This window comes from Phodopus roborovskii, unplaced genomic scaffold (genome assembly GCF_943737965.1).
Source record: "Phodopus roborovskii unplaced genomic scaffold, PHOROB, whole genome shotgun sequence".
In the NCBI taxonomy this organism is placed as follows: domain Eukaryota; kingdom Metazoa; phylum Chordata; class Mammalia; order Rodentia; family Cricetidae; genus Phodopus; species Phodopus roborovskii.
Genome location: NW_026125295.1, coordinates 6,697,660 through 6,712,625, shown reverse-complemented (window position 1 = coordinate 6,712,625; position 14,966 = coordinate 6,697,660). Strand labels below are relative to the sequence as shown.

Genomic DNA, 14,966 nt, shown 5'->3' with positions numbered 1-14,966 from the left:
TCCTACAACTAATAACTTTGATTACAAAATGCAAAAGAGAGAGAGAGAGAGAGAGAGAGAGAGAAGGAGAGAGGGAGAGAAGGAGAGAGGGAGAGAGGGAGAGAAGGAGAGGAGAGGGGGGAGGGGAGAGGAGGGGAGGGGAGGAAAAGGCTGGAATCCTTTTTCAAGAGTCTTAATCTAACTATACATTTGCCTGGAAACATCAGGACAAGTCTTAAAACATGAAGATACTCCAACAAAGAATAGTAGTATCTTTGCTTTATTTAGCTCTGTTTTTACTATATTCTAGTGCCAGGCATACAGCAACAGCTAACTCTTGCTACTCCCAAAACACTAGTTTCCTCTCTTAAAACTCTGCCTGAGTAGGGAGATTGTCCAAGAGTGCTCACTTCGTGGTTTGCACTCAAGATTTAAGGCTGAGAAAGTAGGGGAATGGGGCAGGAATAGCGGTAGAAGTTACCAGCACATTCCCATTATCGCTTCTCCTGAAACCACCCGCCAGCCTGCTAGTCTACGCCACAGAAATCTCTAAAGCTATAGCTCTGCAGAACCTGAAGATGCTCCAACATCCAAAATTTAGAGGAATTATGTCAGGAGAATAGAGTTCAATTTACTGTCCTGTTATGTCAGAGAACCAAATGATTTCACAGCTACAAAAGAACACTTTGCAATCTTCTAATCTAATATCCTCAGTCAAATGCAATAATGGGGCACCCCAATCTCTCCTCAATGGGACAACTGTAAATAAGGAACATAACCCTTGCTTTGCAGTATTTTGAAATCTAAAGATGCTGACAGTGACCAAGCTCAGTTGAGTGGAAATCTCTCTCCTAGCCAGGATTTCTGAACCAGTCACCTACAAGGGGCTCCTGGGTCTCGGCATGATGGATGGTGCCATGTGCTGACAGGCACAAAACTTTCTTCCCAAAGCATTAAGATGAATTTCAAATACCCACATATAATAAACAGGTGAAATGTATTCAAACCTACCATGGATTCTACACTACTATAGTACAAGAAAACCGCTTCCTCACAGAACTCTGCTTCCAACAGTGAACCCCATTTCAATGTTTAAATAGGGGATGATGAGGGCATACTGAGAAACCAGACGTGTACGCGGCCCTGCAAACACCAACCACAGTAAAATGGTAGTCACATCCTACGACAATGTAAAAGTGAATGCCCACTCCTTCCTAAGCAGGCTACAATTCCAATAAAAGCACTACAGCAGTAAGTTCCGAGCGCCTGTGTCATTCATTTTTAGCTACAACAAAGGATAAGCGAGTGGGAGGAAAGCGTGCATGAGCCACAGCTGGTGAGTCATCGTCACTAGCATGCAGGAGTGGAGAAAACCACAGTCAGGGCACACACAGGGCAGGGAGGCTAAGCATGAACAGCCACAGTATTGGAAACACACACAGTGTTCTTCCAAAACAAAATTCAATGTATCTCAGGCAATTTTTATTTTTAAAAAAGAAAGGAGAAAAAAAAAAAAAAAACACTTTCAAAACTTACTAGGCAAAAATGTAACCAACTAAATACAACTGCATAATCCTCTATGAACTAAATGAGATGCAGGGCTGCGATGTTATTGCAAGCTCTTCAACTTCCAATTCAGATAAGGTTCATCCAGTCTATGAGAGCATAAAAATGGACCTGTGTACTACACGAGTTACGTGAGCAGGACTGGCAACCTACAGTTCAATAATCTCACCCCTGACTCATCAAATTGGATGTTTACCACATGCCAATTGCATGTTAGGGAGTAACATGCAGAAAATACTTCACAAGACAGTTGACCAAGGAGAAAACGACATAAAAACAAACACTCAGAAAAAGCACTGTTTCCAACAGTCCGCTGCCTCCCCTCCCCCCTCTCCCCTCCCATTAAAGCCAATGGCAGCGTCCTGAAGTCCCAGAGTGTCACTCACTGCTTTGCTGCCATCCTGGAGAGCACTACACAGAAGGCTCATAGGATCAGTTCTCCCCTTTCAGGGAGTAAGCGGGGGTGACAACCTATAGATTAACTGTGGGCCCTATGACACTGCTAGTGATATCAAAATGAGTAAGCTGGGGTTATATCTTTACTCCAGGGAAGAAAAAAAAAAAAAAAAAATGGTCTGTCATTAGGGAAAAAAACACAGCTACAAAGTGAATGAAATGCAAATTAATACTAAAAGCAATATTAGTACCCTACTCAATCCACAGAGCTAATCTACAAATAGAGCAGCACCCAGAGCAGCAGTGTCCCAGGAGAAAGACCCTTCGGAGATGCTCTCCTTTTAATAGCTTTCCATATGGAACAGGCTTTCTTAATGCATGCCATGTCAACAGACTGACAGATGCGGCCTAAGGGAGGCACAGGAATCCAGTGTGTTCCATTAAACCAAGTAACAGAGTACATTAACACACACACAGTTTTATTTTGCAAATGTGCATAAAAATCTATAAGAAAAAGTAACAGGTGTATATTTTTATTTTGAAAGTATGTGAAAATTTAAAAAACAATTTTTTTTTTTTTTTTAGTTTAAGCTACTACCATAATAAACATCAGTACAGCGTCCCTGAAAATGCCCTGACTTTAAGGTGTGTAAAGAGGTCCCTCTCTGGAACAAAAAGTTTGAAGAATGCACTATGGTTTATGTAAAAGAAAAGAAAATACTACCACCCAGTGGCAGAAGCAAGTAGTGCAGTGCTCACATAGGAACCAGAGGCCTCCTGACATTAACTGAAAGCCACTGCTTGCACTCAGGAGGCAGAGGCAGGAAAACCTCCATGAGTTCAAAGTCAGCTCTGGTCTATATAGCCAGTTCAGGACAGCAAGAGCTAAGAAAAGACCCTGCCTCAAAAATGAAAACACTTTTAAAAAAAGGGAAGGGAGGGAGGGAGACTTTCAAACACCTGCAGCTCTATCCAATACCCCATTTTTAACACTACCTTAAAAGCCTCTGACCCTGAAAACTACTAAAACTACTGCATCAAAGCAAATGAAGTAAATTTAACTGATCACCCACAAACTTATTCTTCCAGATGCTGAGGCTTTCCAGCAAGAATGATTGCATCTGGGACATAAATGAAACCCATTAACAGCCTATTTGAAACATAAGCCTTGCTAACAGATATGCATTTAGTATTAAAATATAAATAACTTCCAAACATAGCATAAAGTTAACTTCAATTCATGCTTTTTTTTTTTTTTTTGGCCTGAGAAACATGGAATTTTCCTTTAAAGGCTCATTCTAAGTACCCATGAGAAGAAAAACAAGAAAGAAAGCCAGCCTTACCCCAGTCCTGTTCATACAAGGCTTGGGAAAGGCACCGGATTCACTTATTGGCATGTGTGGATGCACAAAAATAAGATTTTTCAGTGAGACTTTAGACTCAAGGAAACTGTTACCTAAGCATCAACAGTTAACACAACACTCACATACAATGGTTTGGGTTAGTTGTATATGCATTAATCTGACACATTAGAGACAGTCTTATGTCGAAGGCTCCCCAGACTTCAAATGCATATTTTCTACTTCTGTCTGGCTTATTGGGCTGCACCATACAAAACACATGACAGTAACAAAGCAAAGAATATTATGACTTAACCCAAGTTTTTACATGCAGCCAATCATTTAAAACACATAAATTCAGCAAGGATGGGGCATGAAAAAAAAAAAAAAGCTTATGAAAGTTAGTGCACTCTGAAAAACTTCCTAGCGCCTCCGATATTTTATAGATTTGCATAATTGCAGGAAGAGAGAGAATGTATGTGTGGATATGTGTGTGTGTGCATGTGTGTGCACGTGTGTGCATGCGTGCGTGCGTGTGTGCGTGTGTGTGTGTGTGTGTGTGTGTGTGTGTGTGTGTGTGTGTGTGTACTTTTTCATATACATGTAGAAGCCAGAAATCAATCTCAGGCCCTACTCCTCAGGCCTTGCTTTTCCATCTGCCTTGCTTTTCTGAAACAGGGTATCTAACACTAGCTGGGAACCCTGCAGCACACTGAAGTGGTTGGCAAACAAGCCCCAGAACTCTGCCTGTGCCCAGCTCCCCAGCTCCCCGCCTCCCCAGCCCTGGGTTAGCAAACGCACACCACTAGGGTCTGCTCCTTCTCCAGGGGCTGGGATCTGAACTTCTCACCATTCTTGGGTGGCAAGCACATGACGACCTGAGTTATCTTATTTCCTTTTACTTGGGAAGAGAGTTAATGCTATGATTTATGGTTTCTTTTTTGCAATAGCTATATTTGAATCACCTAACAGTAACTAACAAAAAAAAAAAAAAAAAAAAAAAAGACAAGCTTCATGGGTAAAAAATTCATGAGAGAAGAAAAATCATCAAAGATATAAACTAATCTACTAATCTATATTACAGAACTGTTACAGAATTTTCAAGAGCACCAGTTTAAAAATAAGCTACTAGTTATGAACAGAGGAATGGATACCAAGGAAATGAGTACATGCACTGTGCCACAAACCACTAACATTCAAGCATGTTAGTACCTTAGCTACATATACAAGGATTCCAAACGTTATGCAAAGTGGTAGCATAAAAACATAGAAAGTTAAATGTACAATATTATTACAATATAAAGCTATCAATTACATAAAGACTTAAAGAAAGTATACTCAGTGATGTACTTCTATTTTCACAACTTTTACTATCTCTAAAATGTATTTCATTAGCCATCTACCCCATCTCTTATTTTTTTACACACACATAACCACACACATACACACTTCTCTCAGGATCCAGTGGTAAGCTGGCCATATTAACTTTCTACATTGATAAGGATATATTTGTCCTAGCATCTAACTAGGGCAATATGCCTAAAGCTGAAAAATTACATTTCTCCATATTTTCAATAAGGTTATTGGATGCCGATCATCACAGTGTCCTTAAGTGATATCTAGGAAGGTAGAAAGGTATGAAATCACCATTGCTGCACAGTGCTTCTAACAGGGTATTGATTTTGAACAAAGCAAGCGTGCTGTACTGTTGAGATTTCAGAACCACATCCAGCCTTCCCAGGAGACATTAAAGTTCTAGAAGTGGACTGCAGTGTCCTGGTGGAAACACATCATTACACTCATGTCTTCGTAATTTTACACATATATATGTGGTATGTGTGTGCTCGTGTGCTCATGTATTTGGGCACATATGTGTAAGTGTGTAATTAATGTTCCTTAACTCCTCTCCACTTTATTTACTGAGGCAGGGTCTTAACACTGAGTCAGAGACTTGCTAATTGTGACTAGTCTAGCTAGCTAGCTTACCTTGCACACTGGGATTACAGGGTCTACCCTTGCATGCCTAGCTTCTGTGTGGATTCTGGGGGTCCACACTGTGTTTCTCAGGGTTCTGTGGCAAGTGCTTTATTCACTCATTGTGTCCCTAGCTCACACCTTAGTATCTGAAACAGAATTCTTCTTTATAAATCAGAGACTGGCTCAGGACCTCGTCCTATAATAAATACGTGGCAGCATCAGTGTGTATATAGAACACTTAAGAAGCAGTGCAATGGACTATGCTGCAAGAGATGCAACGGAGAGCACTCCTTAGTCAGTCAGTGCTAACACCCAGAAAGATGAGTCAACAGAATCAGTTATCTATCAACAGGCACGCATCCAGAAGGACTATAACAATTAAATCCCTTATACTGAAAAATGCATCAGGATAGTTTCTTTTCTTTGGTACCAACTTTATGTGGACACATCTGATTCTAAAATACCAACAGCCAACTATCATGATGTTACTGTTTCCTTTATATATCCTGGGAATTCACTCAAAAGACATAAGACAGGTGCTTAACAGAGCAACTGAATTCTACAAAAACCGATGGTGTTTGTAGCTGTTTACTGGACGCTGGCTGTTTCCCACTCATCTAGAGCTTTCTTTTAATTGGCATCTATGCTTCATGTTGGAAACGAAGGACTGATTTTTATGTAGACAGCCCCTCTCAACCAAGGTCATGGGCTGAGGTGCGGGTGGCACACAGAACTAGTTCTCAGGTCAGATTTAACTTGTAGTGTTTTCAGAGTACAATCAGCCTTCTTATAGACTTCCACCACAGTACTCAGTAGTTAGGACTACACACAGAAACATCAAACTATGTTGTCTAGATGCTTTCCAAAAGTAATGGACCTATTAAATAATTTAAGTATCTAGTCTCTCCTTCAGTATTTATTAAAATGTGTACTCTTCTGAGGTTGACATGGACAGAAACATTTTTCAACATATAGATGATAACTATTTACAAAAGCACAGTTCTGGGAGTGAGGCTGCTAGTGGTGGGACACACATCTGGCTTGCATAAGCTCTCAGTTCAGTCTCTAGCACCTCCAAAGTGGGACCCCTGAGGCTGGGTGAGTGGTGAGCTGCCCAACAGAGGCCCTGCAACATAACTCAGGCCTCTGCACGGGCAGGGCATTCTCAACCACTAACCCGCCTGTCCTGCCTGCAATGCATTGTGAAAATTACATCTAAAGAGAAACACTGAAGGAAAGTTCTAGAACTAAGGTCTGACTCATTAATTAACTGCTTATTTACCCATTTACACTTCTCAACTTAATATTCCCCATAAGGCATAACTCATTTTCAGAACATTTCAATCCCCGGCCATCATTCCTTCTTGACTAGCTATGTTGTTAATAACAGGTTCTGGAGCAGGAAGGCCTGGTGGCAGGAGCTGCAGCTACACACGGGCCCCTATAAAGGGCAGCTGCACAGGGCTCCTATGCGCTGAGGCTGCGTCCAGGCTTCTGTTCACTGAAGGCAAGCCTGTCTGACCGTACCTTACAACACTTGTGTTTTAGAAGCTTATATTCTTCAAAGAGCTATACACACACACACACACACACACACACACACACACACACGTACACACACACACAGAGGAAATATTCTTCTTAGGTTTAATGAGAACAAGTTCATCAACTACAATCTCCAAAGAAGACAGAGATGCATTTACAAGCACAGATGGTACTAACCAATTACTTCTCCCATGTGGCTCTATTTCCCTGTTGGTAACTCCCAATGTGTTTTCTAAGACCATTTCAATCAAATCCTCATCAAATTCAAAGACCTTTATAAAACTCGATCCACCTCCCCAACCCACTTCATGAAATACCTACCATACTTCCCCTAAAACCTAAGTACGCACAGTCCTTGACACCCTGGAGTAACTTCTTCCTTCTCTTTTATTTCTATCAGTCAAACGCAAGCCCTTTCAAGACATACCCTGAAGCCACATGCTTGGCTTCAAGTCCTGGCTACACGTTTACTTTCCGTGCATAAATGGAGGCAAATTAGTCTTAGGTTCTCCTATTTGTAAAATGAGGGTAATGATAGTACTGTTTGGCAGAACATAAAGATGAAGTGTAGGTACAGCAGCATTGCCTTCCTACCGTATGTGACACTGCTGTAGTGGTGTTACACACCCCTTCCTACTGTAGGTGACACTGCTGTAGTGGTGTTACACACCCCTTCCTACTGTAGGTGACACTGCTGTAGTGGTGTTACACACCCCTTGCTATTAAAAGTAACCACTACCGTGCAGGAATAAACAAACACCAGTAACAATGAAGACTAAAGTGGCTGTGAGCCTCAGCACAAAATCTCAACCACAGGCTGCTACCTTAGGCTAAAGACTCTTAAAAGATGCGCCAACTTCTTACCTCCACATGCCTATAAGTCAATTCCACTGGTAAATCCCATGGCTAATTCAAATTCAAAACATTTTAAGCAATCATTTTAGTAATCAACCCCCAATTTCCCAATTTGGACGGCCTTACTATTGAGCGTTCTCTTTCGACCTGTGTTCCTCTCCCCTTCCTTCTCCCTGAGACACCTCCCTCCAGGGTTCCCGTCCTCACACCTGAACTTCCGGCTCTGCTTCTGGCCTCACTTCCTGCCCTCACACTGTGTTCGCCTCGACTGCTTCCTACTGTCCTATACACAGGATGAAAGGCAGTCACTCACCTTTAAGATCCCGACAGCCAGCCCCTTCAGACTTCAACTTCAGCAGACACGGTTTCTGGCGGATGCCATCTGCTCCTCTGCCTAGTCACGATCTTGCAGTGACTGACACTCCGCTCACTCACTCAGGTCCTTCCTCACCTGCTCGCTCATCTTCTCCATTCTCAACGCTGCTCTGCACTGCGTGTGACGGGCACTACTCTGGCCTGTGTTCTTCAGCTAACATATGTAACCTGAGCTGTCTGTCGACACGGACGGAAGCAGATAACATACCGTGTGCTCTGTGTTTACCCTGCATCATCTATAAAGAAGCCGTTATTGTAAATAAGCCCCATGCTGTGCTTACCCGTAACTTCCTTAAGCCTCAACTGTAATACTCCAAGGCAGAGGTCAACAAACATTTTCTGTAATAGATACTAATATTTCACATATGGTCTCTATCACATTTTCTTCTAACATTTAGGAGTACACACACACACACACACACACACACACACACACACCCGGCCACAGAGGCCTTCCTTATAAGGGGCCGCTACACTTACGCAGCTACATAACAATTAACTCAGTTGTTGAAACGCGGGTGACTTTTGAGATGGTACAGAATATGAACCCGGTCTCTCACCAGCTCTCTCAGACTTTTCTTTCTGTTCCCGCAGTTGCTCTCCTTGGGTCGCCATTTGTTTGATGCGACTGCGAAGCTGAGCAATTTCTTCCTCTTTCTGTTCCAGGGTTTCCTGCATGTGCCGCTTCGTCTCTGTTATTACCATTCCCTGAACAGAAGGCAGACGCTAAAGCATTTGCAGAATAAAGCTGCGCCACCATTACACACAGCACAGCCCAAACGACGCAGAGGCAGGACAGGCATTCCTTACTAAGGTCAGTGGGAGAATCTTTTCAGTCTCTCACAAGCTCAAGTCTGTGTTTTCACTCCGTGCCTTAGCAGACAGGGTGTTTCAGTACGAAAATATTTACCAGTAAGTGCTTCAGTTACAAGACTTACTTTACAATCTTGATGTAGGTGCGGTAATTCCCATCTTAATAAACAGTAACGAACAAAACTAGCCCCTGAATGTGACTCGGGGCCAGAATAAGATAAGCCACAGTGGTTTCACAGCAAGAATTCCAGACACTATGTTGTCCCGGAATGCGACTTTAACTAGGCAAAGATTGTTACTTTTGTTTATGTTGCATCTGCTTCACCTTGTCTGCCTAAGGCACCTGACTGGTCTAAAAAAAGCTGAACAGCCAATAGCAAGGCAGGAGAGGGGTAGGCAGGGCTGGCGGGCAGAGAGGGTAAGTAGGAAGAGAGAAGAGAGAGAAGAGAACGAGGGAAAAAAGACAGAGAGGGTCACACCCAGGGCCAGAGACCAAGTGGCGGCCAGCCAGACACTGGAGAAGGCAGGAAAGACACACAGAAAGAGAAGTAAAAAGCCCCAGGCAAAAGGTAGGTAAAGGGAGACAGGTTGGTTTAAGTTAAAAGGGCCAGCCAGAAATGAGCCTACGCTAGGTTGAACATTCATACCTAATAAGAAGACTCTGTGTCATGATTTGAGAGCTGGTTGAGGCCCAACAGAAAAGGCCTGGTACACTATGTGGGGCAGTTGCTGCCACCCTGGTGGACAAGGCTGGAGCCCAGCTGTGCCTACTTCTCTTTTCTCCTGTGATTCCCTGTGGGCCATCACTACCCTAACTACCGCAAGGAAGGCTTCTCTTCCTTCTGGGAAGAATCTCTACAGAAACACAGGTCAATGTGCGGAAAGAAATCAAATCACCATGTACAAAACCAGTCACTTGGGACAAACAAAAAATCTGGGTAGTTCAGCTAGTCTCCTGCAAAGGTGCTCAGACCTTTCCTGCGGGGCCTGCTGAGCCTGCCCTGGAGTATGACTCTTCCGGACGGCCAGTGCTAATGTAACTACCAGGGAAGTAAAGCACACTCAGGACAACTGAAAATGCAATAGTGGGCCTTCACTGTCTCCAAAACTCACATCCCAAAGAGATGAAAGGACAACTACACCTATCAGTTACAATACAGGAGCTTACTTGGTCTGTAAAGAGAAACGTGTGAGATGATAAGAAAAATCAGAAATGACTACACAGCAGATACTATCATGAACTACTGTTAAACTGATAGATAAGATCATTTGAAGAAACCAAGATACTTTGTTTCAAAGCCAGGTTAAAATACTGTAGTTATGAACCAACGTGTCAAATAAAATGATAGATGGTATGAACGGGGGGGGATGTTTTACGAAGGGGGCTCTTTGTTCACCTGTGACCCTCCCAGTTGTCTCTGCTGGGTGCTAGGCGCTGCTCTAACTCCAAAGTGACTTCCGTGAGCTCAGCCCGTCCTGTCCTCCAGTAACCTGAGCATCCTGAAGCCCACACGTACAAAGTTTTATGCTAATATGCACATTATCACTTCTTTACTTTTAAGGCAACTCACCCAAATGATCGATCTATTTCTACAATGTTAAAGAAAATACTGAAACCACTCACATTCAGCATAATTAACTTTTAATAATTTTTCTTTGAAAAATAGGTATGTACTACAAATCGATTTCCTTTGTAACCATTACTGTTTGTCTTTAAGACACAAGGCTGACTGGTATTAAGAATTCAGAGAATCAGGCTTATTAATGGTAAAAACTAAATAAATCTAGAAATTAAAACTAGTTTTTTATGGAAGCAGCTACAAAAATTTTGAAAAGCATGTAATGTAAATACTGCTAACTGCTCTCAAAGTAAATATGGGGGGGGGGACCTGACAAATCTCAGTGTCATAAATTTGGGGGTTTTACCTTATCTTGTTCAAGCTGTTCAATTAAGTTCTTTGCATCACGCAACTGAGTGATAAGTTTAGTCTTCTCAGCCATATGAAGCTCCTAAAAAAGTTTTAGAAATTCATTTCCATCTCTAATTAAGCTTTGCCTCATTTGAGAACTCTACGCAGCTTATCTAATGTAGACAATCCTTACAGTGTAGCGGGACAAGTAGACAGGGACCCTGCACTGGATGCTAAGTGCTCCAAGACCCAGGGCACCTGGGTGCTGATACAGGGACGCCCTCTCCACCCGGTCTATGGGCAGGAGGGTGAGGGTGGCTCCCCGGAGAGGAGCTGTGGATCTGGTTCACACATCTTTCCAAGGCCGGAACCCAGTGGCCCCTCACCTTCATCTTTTCCAGCTCCTGCAACCTTTCATCCAGTTGCTCCTGCAAGGCTTCCTTCTCGCTGCTTAGTAGTGTGCACTGCTCCTTCTGGGACCGAATCGTCTCCTTGCAGCGCTGAAGGAGGCTTTCCTGGCGTTTCACTCTTCGCTGAAGCATTTCCAGGGTTTTAGCGGACGCTTCACCTCCTACACATGATGAACACAGGCAGTTGGTAGAAACACAAGTCATCAGGCCAGCGGGATGCTCAGTGCGTGAAGGTGCCTGCCACCCAGCTCCTGTTCAATCCCCAGGACGGTTCAATCTCCACACGGTGGAGAGAACCAGCACCATGAGCTGTCCTCGAACCTTCCCACGCACGTCATGGCACATGAACCCTCACAGACACTAAATAAATAAACGAAATTTTAAAACAATTTTAAGGAATACAAAAGAACTCTGGGAACAGTTCATCTTTTTAAGAGGGAGGGAAGGGGTTTTGGGAGCTGTGTTTAGCCTTCTGCAAGCTAAGCACACTCTACTACTGAGCTACAGACTCAGTCTCTGCAATGTCCCCTTCTACCCAAACCTAACTATACTCTCAGACAAATCAAGAGAAGGGATACCCCAATAAGCCAAGTATCACTCTTCCAAACTTCTACTCTCAAGTTACTGTGTGATATTTATTTGAAGATGCCAAGTATAAATTCACACCATTAGTGGTTCAACCTTACCCTGGAGTGATATACGTGTTGGCATTTACTGGATCTGGCCTACTTAAAAGTGTACCATTCCTAAGCCCCCACCAGTTCCCGTCTCCATGGTATTTTGAAGTAAGTATTCTCTCTGGCCACATTCTAGCCTGGTCACTGCAGGGTTATCCCCCACATCTGTGGGTGCAGCTTCATACCCACAGGAGCTGCGGCCCCTTGCAGGGCCACTGCTCAGATGGCTGGCTGCATCTTCCTCTGTCTGAGTGGACCAAAGTCTACTGAGAGTCTCTTTGTAAGAGAACAAAGCCATGCATAAGGCAAGTATGGTGACGTAACCTGTTAAGTGGCTAAAGAGGAAAAGGTCACAACTTGAGTGATCTGGATTACATAATGGAACCCTGTCTCAAGAAACTAAAATAGTATAACATAATTTATGTACTTCAATTATTTAAAATGTGGTCTCCTTAAAGTTTATGCAATTTGCAAGTCTTAAATAAATTTGGGTTTTTGTTTGTTTGTTTTTTGGTTTGGGTTTTTTTTTCCCTCCCCCTTCAATCCCAGCACTCAGGAGGCAGAGGCAGGTGGATCTCTGTGAGTTTGAGGCCAGCCTGGTGTACAGACCTAGCTAGCTCCAGGACAGATAGAGCTGTTACACAGAAAGACCCCATCTCAAAAAAAAAAAAAAAAAGTAAATTAAAAAAAAAAAAATTAACTTGAATCTTTGAAGAAACATTAGGGTCAAGGACGTCTTCCTTCTGCCTCCGTCTCATCTACCAGCTCAAACCCTGAATCCTCTCAACATTGCCCTCTGATTGTTAAATGACACTGACAGAACCTGAGCTTACCCACTGGCTCCCCGACATCCTCTATCTTCTCTTTGTCAGGGTCCACTTCTGCCTGGAGCTCAGCTGGAGGGGGCAGCTGTGCTAAGTCAACACTCAATGGGCCATTCTGTAACCGCTGCTTTAGGAGAGAGACCTTTAAAAAAAAAAAATCAGCAGTATGGCAGAAAGGTTTCATTTAAAATTTGTAAGAAATACAGTGAACCTAGCTGATGATGGTGAACAACTTTATAGCGCTCAGGGCAAAAGCAGGGAGATTCCCGAGTTCAAGGCCAGCCAGGGCTACATGGAGAAACCGTCTCAAAAACCAAAAGAGGGCGGTGGGAGAGAACAGTATGTTTACTATGCCAAGCACAGTCTGCTCCTATGCCGTGAGTGGAGCTCCACAACCAGACAAAAGATACAATAATCAAAACGCACAGTCAGTGCTAAAGTGGAAGAAAGGTAGGCGTTGAAACAAGTTTTCCTCTTTACATTTGACACTTCACCTTTCCCACCACAATCCCGTTTTTCTAGCGCTGGCTTCTGTGTTTCACTCACTTGCTCTTTTACCTGCGTCTGGAGGACGCTGATGTACTGATCTTTCTCCTCCAGACAAGCATCAAACTCTTCCTGGAGATGTCTCTTTGCTTGCTGGTCCATCTGCAGCTCCTAGAACACAAAAGGAATTACAGGTAGCTTTCGATGTAAGACAGAAGATACACACCTCGAGTTTACAACAGCATCGTTTCAAATTTGCCTCACTCTTAAAATAGCATATGCAAAATAATTAGAGAATCCCTCAGTGTGGAAGACATTAGACATTAGTATTTAAAACTTTAACATCAGTAAGTAGTTTTGTTCCTTGAACAATATGAAGGTCTCCAAAGAAAGAGTATTCTTGTAACAACCGGCAGTGACTAACAGTAAATACAAGGGAAAGGAAGGTTTGAGACGAGCGCAGCGTGGGCTAAAGTGTAACATGGCAAACACAACGCCAGGGGTGCCCTGCCCATCCGCCCAAACCACAGCACTCCCATCCGCCCAAACCACAGCACTCCCATCCGCGGAGCCAAGAGGGTGAGCTCACTGGCTGTCCACCAAGGAAGAGCCCTTCCAGCTCCTCAAATGACCACAAATGCTACTTTTTTAAGGTCATTAACCAGAGATCAATGTTTATCTCTGCACAAGAAGGGCCTCCTCGAGCTGGGCTCCTGCTCATCGCCAATGCCCTCCTAACTCCAGCCTTCTGCCCTTAACTGAGTCTACCTGTCCCTTCAGGACAGTTGTGTGTCCTCTCCGTTTCTCCTCAATCTCACTTTCTTAGAACGTTAGAGATGAAGATCTGGAATATATTAGCAGGACACAAACACCCTATTATTCTGGGGTTGCTACCTTACTGACTCTGTAACTTAAAATATTCAGTTATATTTTAGTCGTTTTGTAGACACTTGCTTATGACCCAATTCTTTTACTAATCGCTCTCGAGTGTCTGGGTTCTCTTCTACAACTATCACCACGGCCCTTTGATTACACCATCCCTCACAGATCCGCTAGGCCGCGGGCTGGCACCCAGTTCTTGCACTGTTCCAAACTGATTTGTTCTGAAAACAGCAGGGCGCTACCTTGCACTGAAGTGCCCTGCATTCTTCCCTGCACTGAGATTACCAACAGGCAGCAAAAAGGAATATCACATGTGCTTACCCATCTATTAATAAAGCAGAGGTCCACGCCCCATTTTCTTGAGGATAGCTCCCTCACTGAGGGACTCCTTAGCGGCAGGACAAAAAAAAAAAAAAAAAAAAAAAAAAAGTATTCTGTGTCTCTAGATAAACACCATTGTAAACACCCTCAAAACCTGCACCCACCTCTAACAGATATTTTCTGGATTTTAAACAAGACTGCATTCCGTTGCTACATGTATCTAATCATTACATGCATAAAGCCTGAATTTCTTGCCCCAAACAGGATCAATTAATGACCTCCACTTACTCTCAAAACACAAGAAAAGGAACAAATAATACATTAAGCAAAAAGATATCATTTGTCTCGCCAGGGAAAGCAAAGATGCTTGTAACCGGAAAAAGCGTCGAGGGGACTTCTCTTCCCACCCTGCTCAGGGCAGCCTCAGCTCATGCTCTCCAGCACCCGCTGTCTGCCAGGTCAAACCAGCAACGTGGACTCGGAACACTAGGGTGGGCTACATCCATCCCTGCACCGTCCCTCCATAGGGAGTAGTGATTCTTCCAGGGTGTGAGCTCCAAACACGTCTCACAAAGGAAGAATGTCTACCATTATCTGCATGAGAGGGGCC

At 43.4% G+C, this 14,966-nt stretch overlaps 1 protein-coding gene across 1 annotated transcript in view; it reads right to left on the bottom strand.

Moving 5' to 3' along the window:
• Golga4 (golgin A4) overlaps window positions 1–14,966 on the bottom strand; it is an 81,744-nt gene that overhangs the window by 36,840 nt on the left and 29,938 nt on the right. The window contains exons 8-12 of the mRNA XM_051202200.1: window positions 13,226–13,324; window positions 12,677–12,809; window positions 11,143–11,327; window positions 10,773–10,856; window positions 8,594–8,741 (exon numbers count right to left, since the gene is read on the bottom strand). Of these exons, the coding sequence (XP_051058157.1) occupies window positions 8,594–8,741; window positions 10,773–10,856; window positions 11,143–11,327; window positions 12,677–12,809; window positions 13,226–13,324 (649 nt within the window). The remainder of the gene's footprint in view (window positions 1–8,593; window positions 8,742–10,772; window positions 10,857–11,142; window positions 11,328–12,676; window positions 12,810–13,225; window positions 13,325–14,966) is intronic.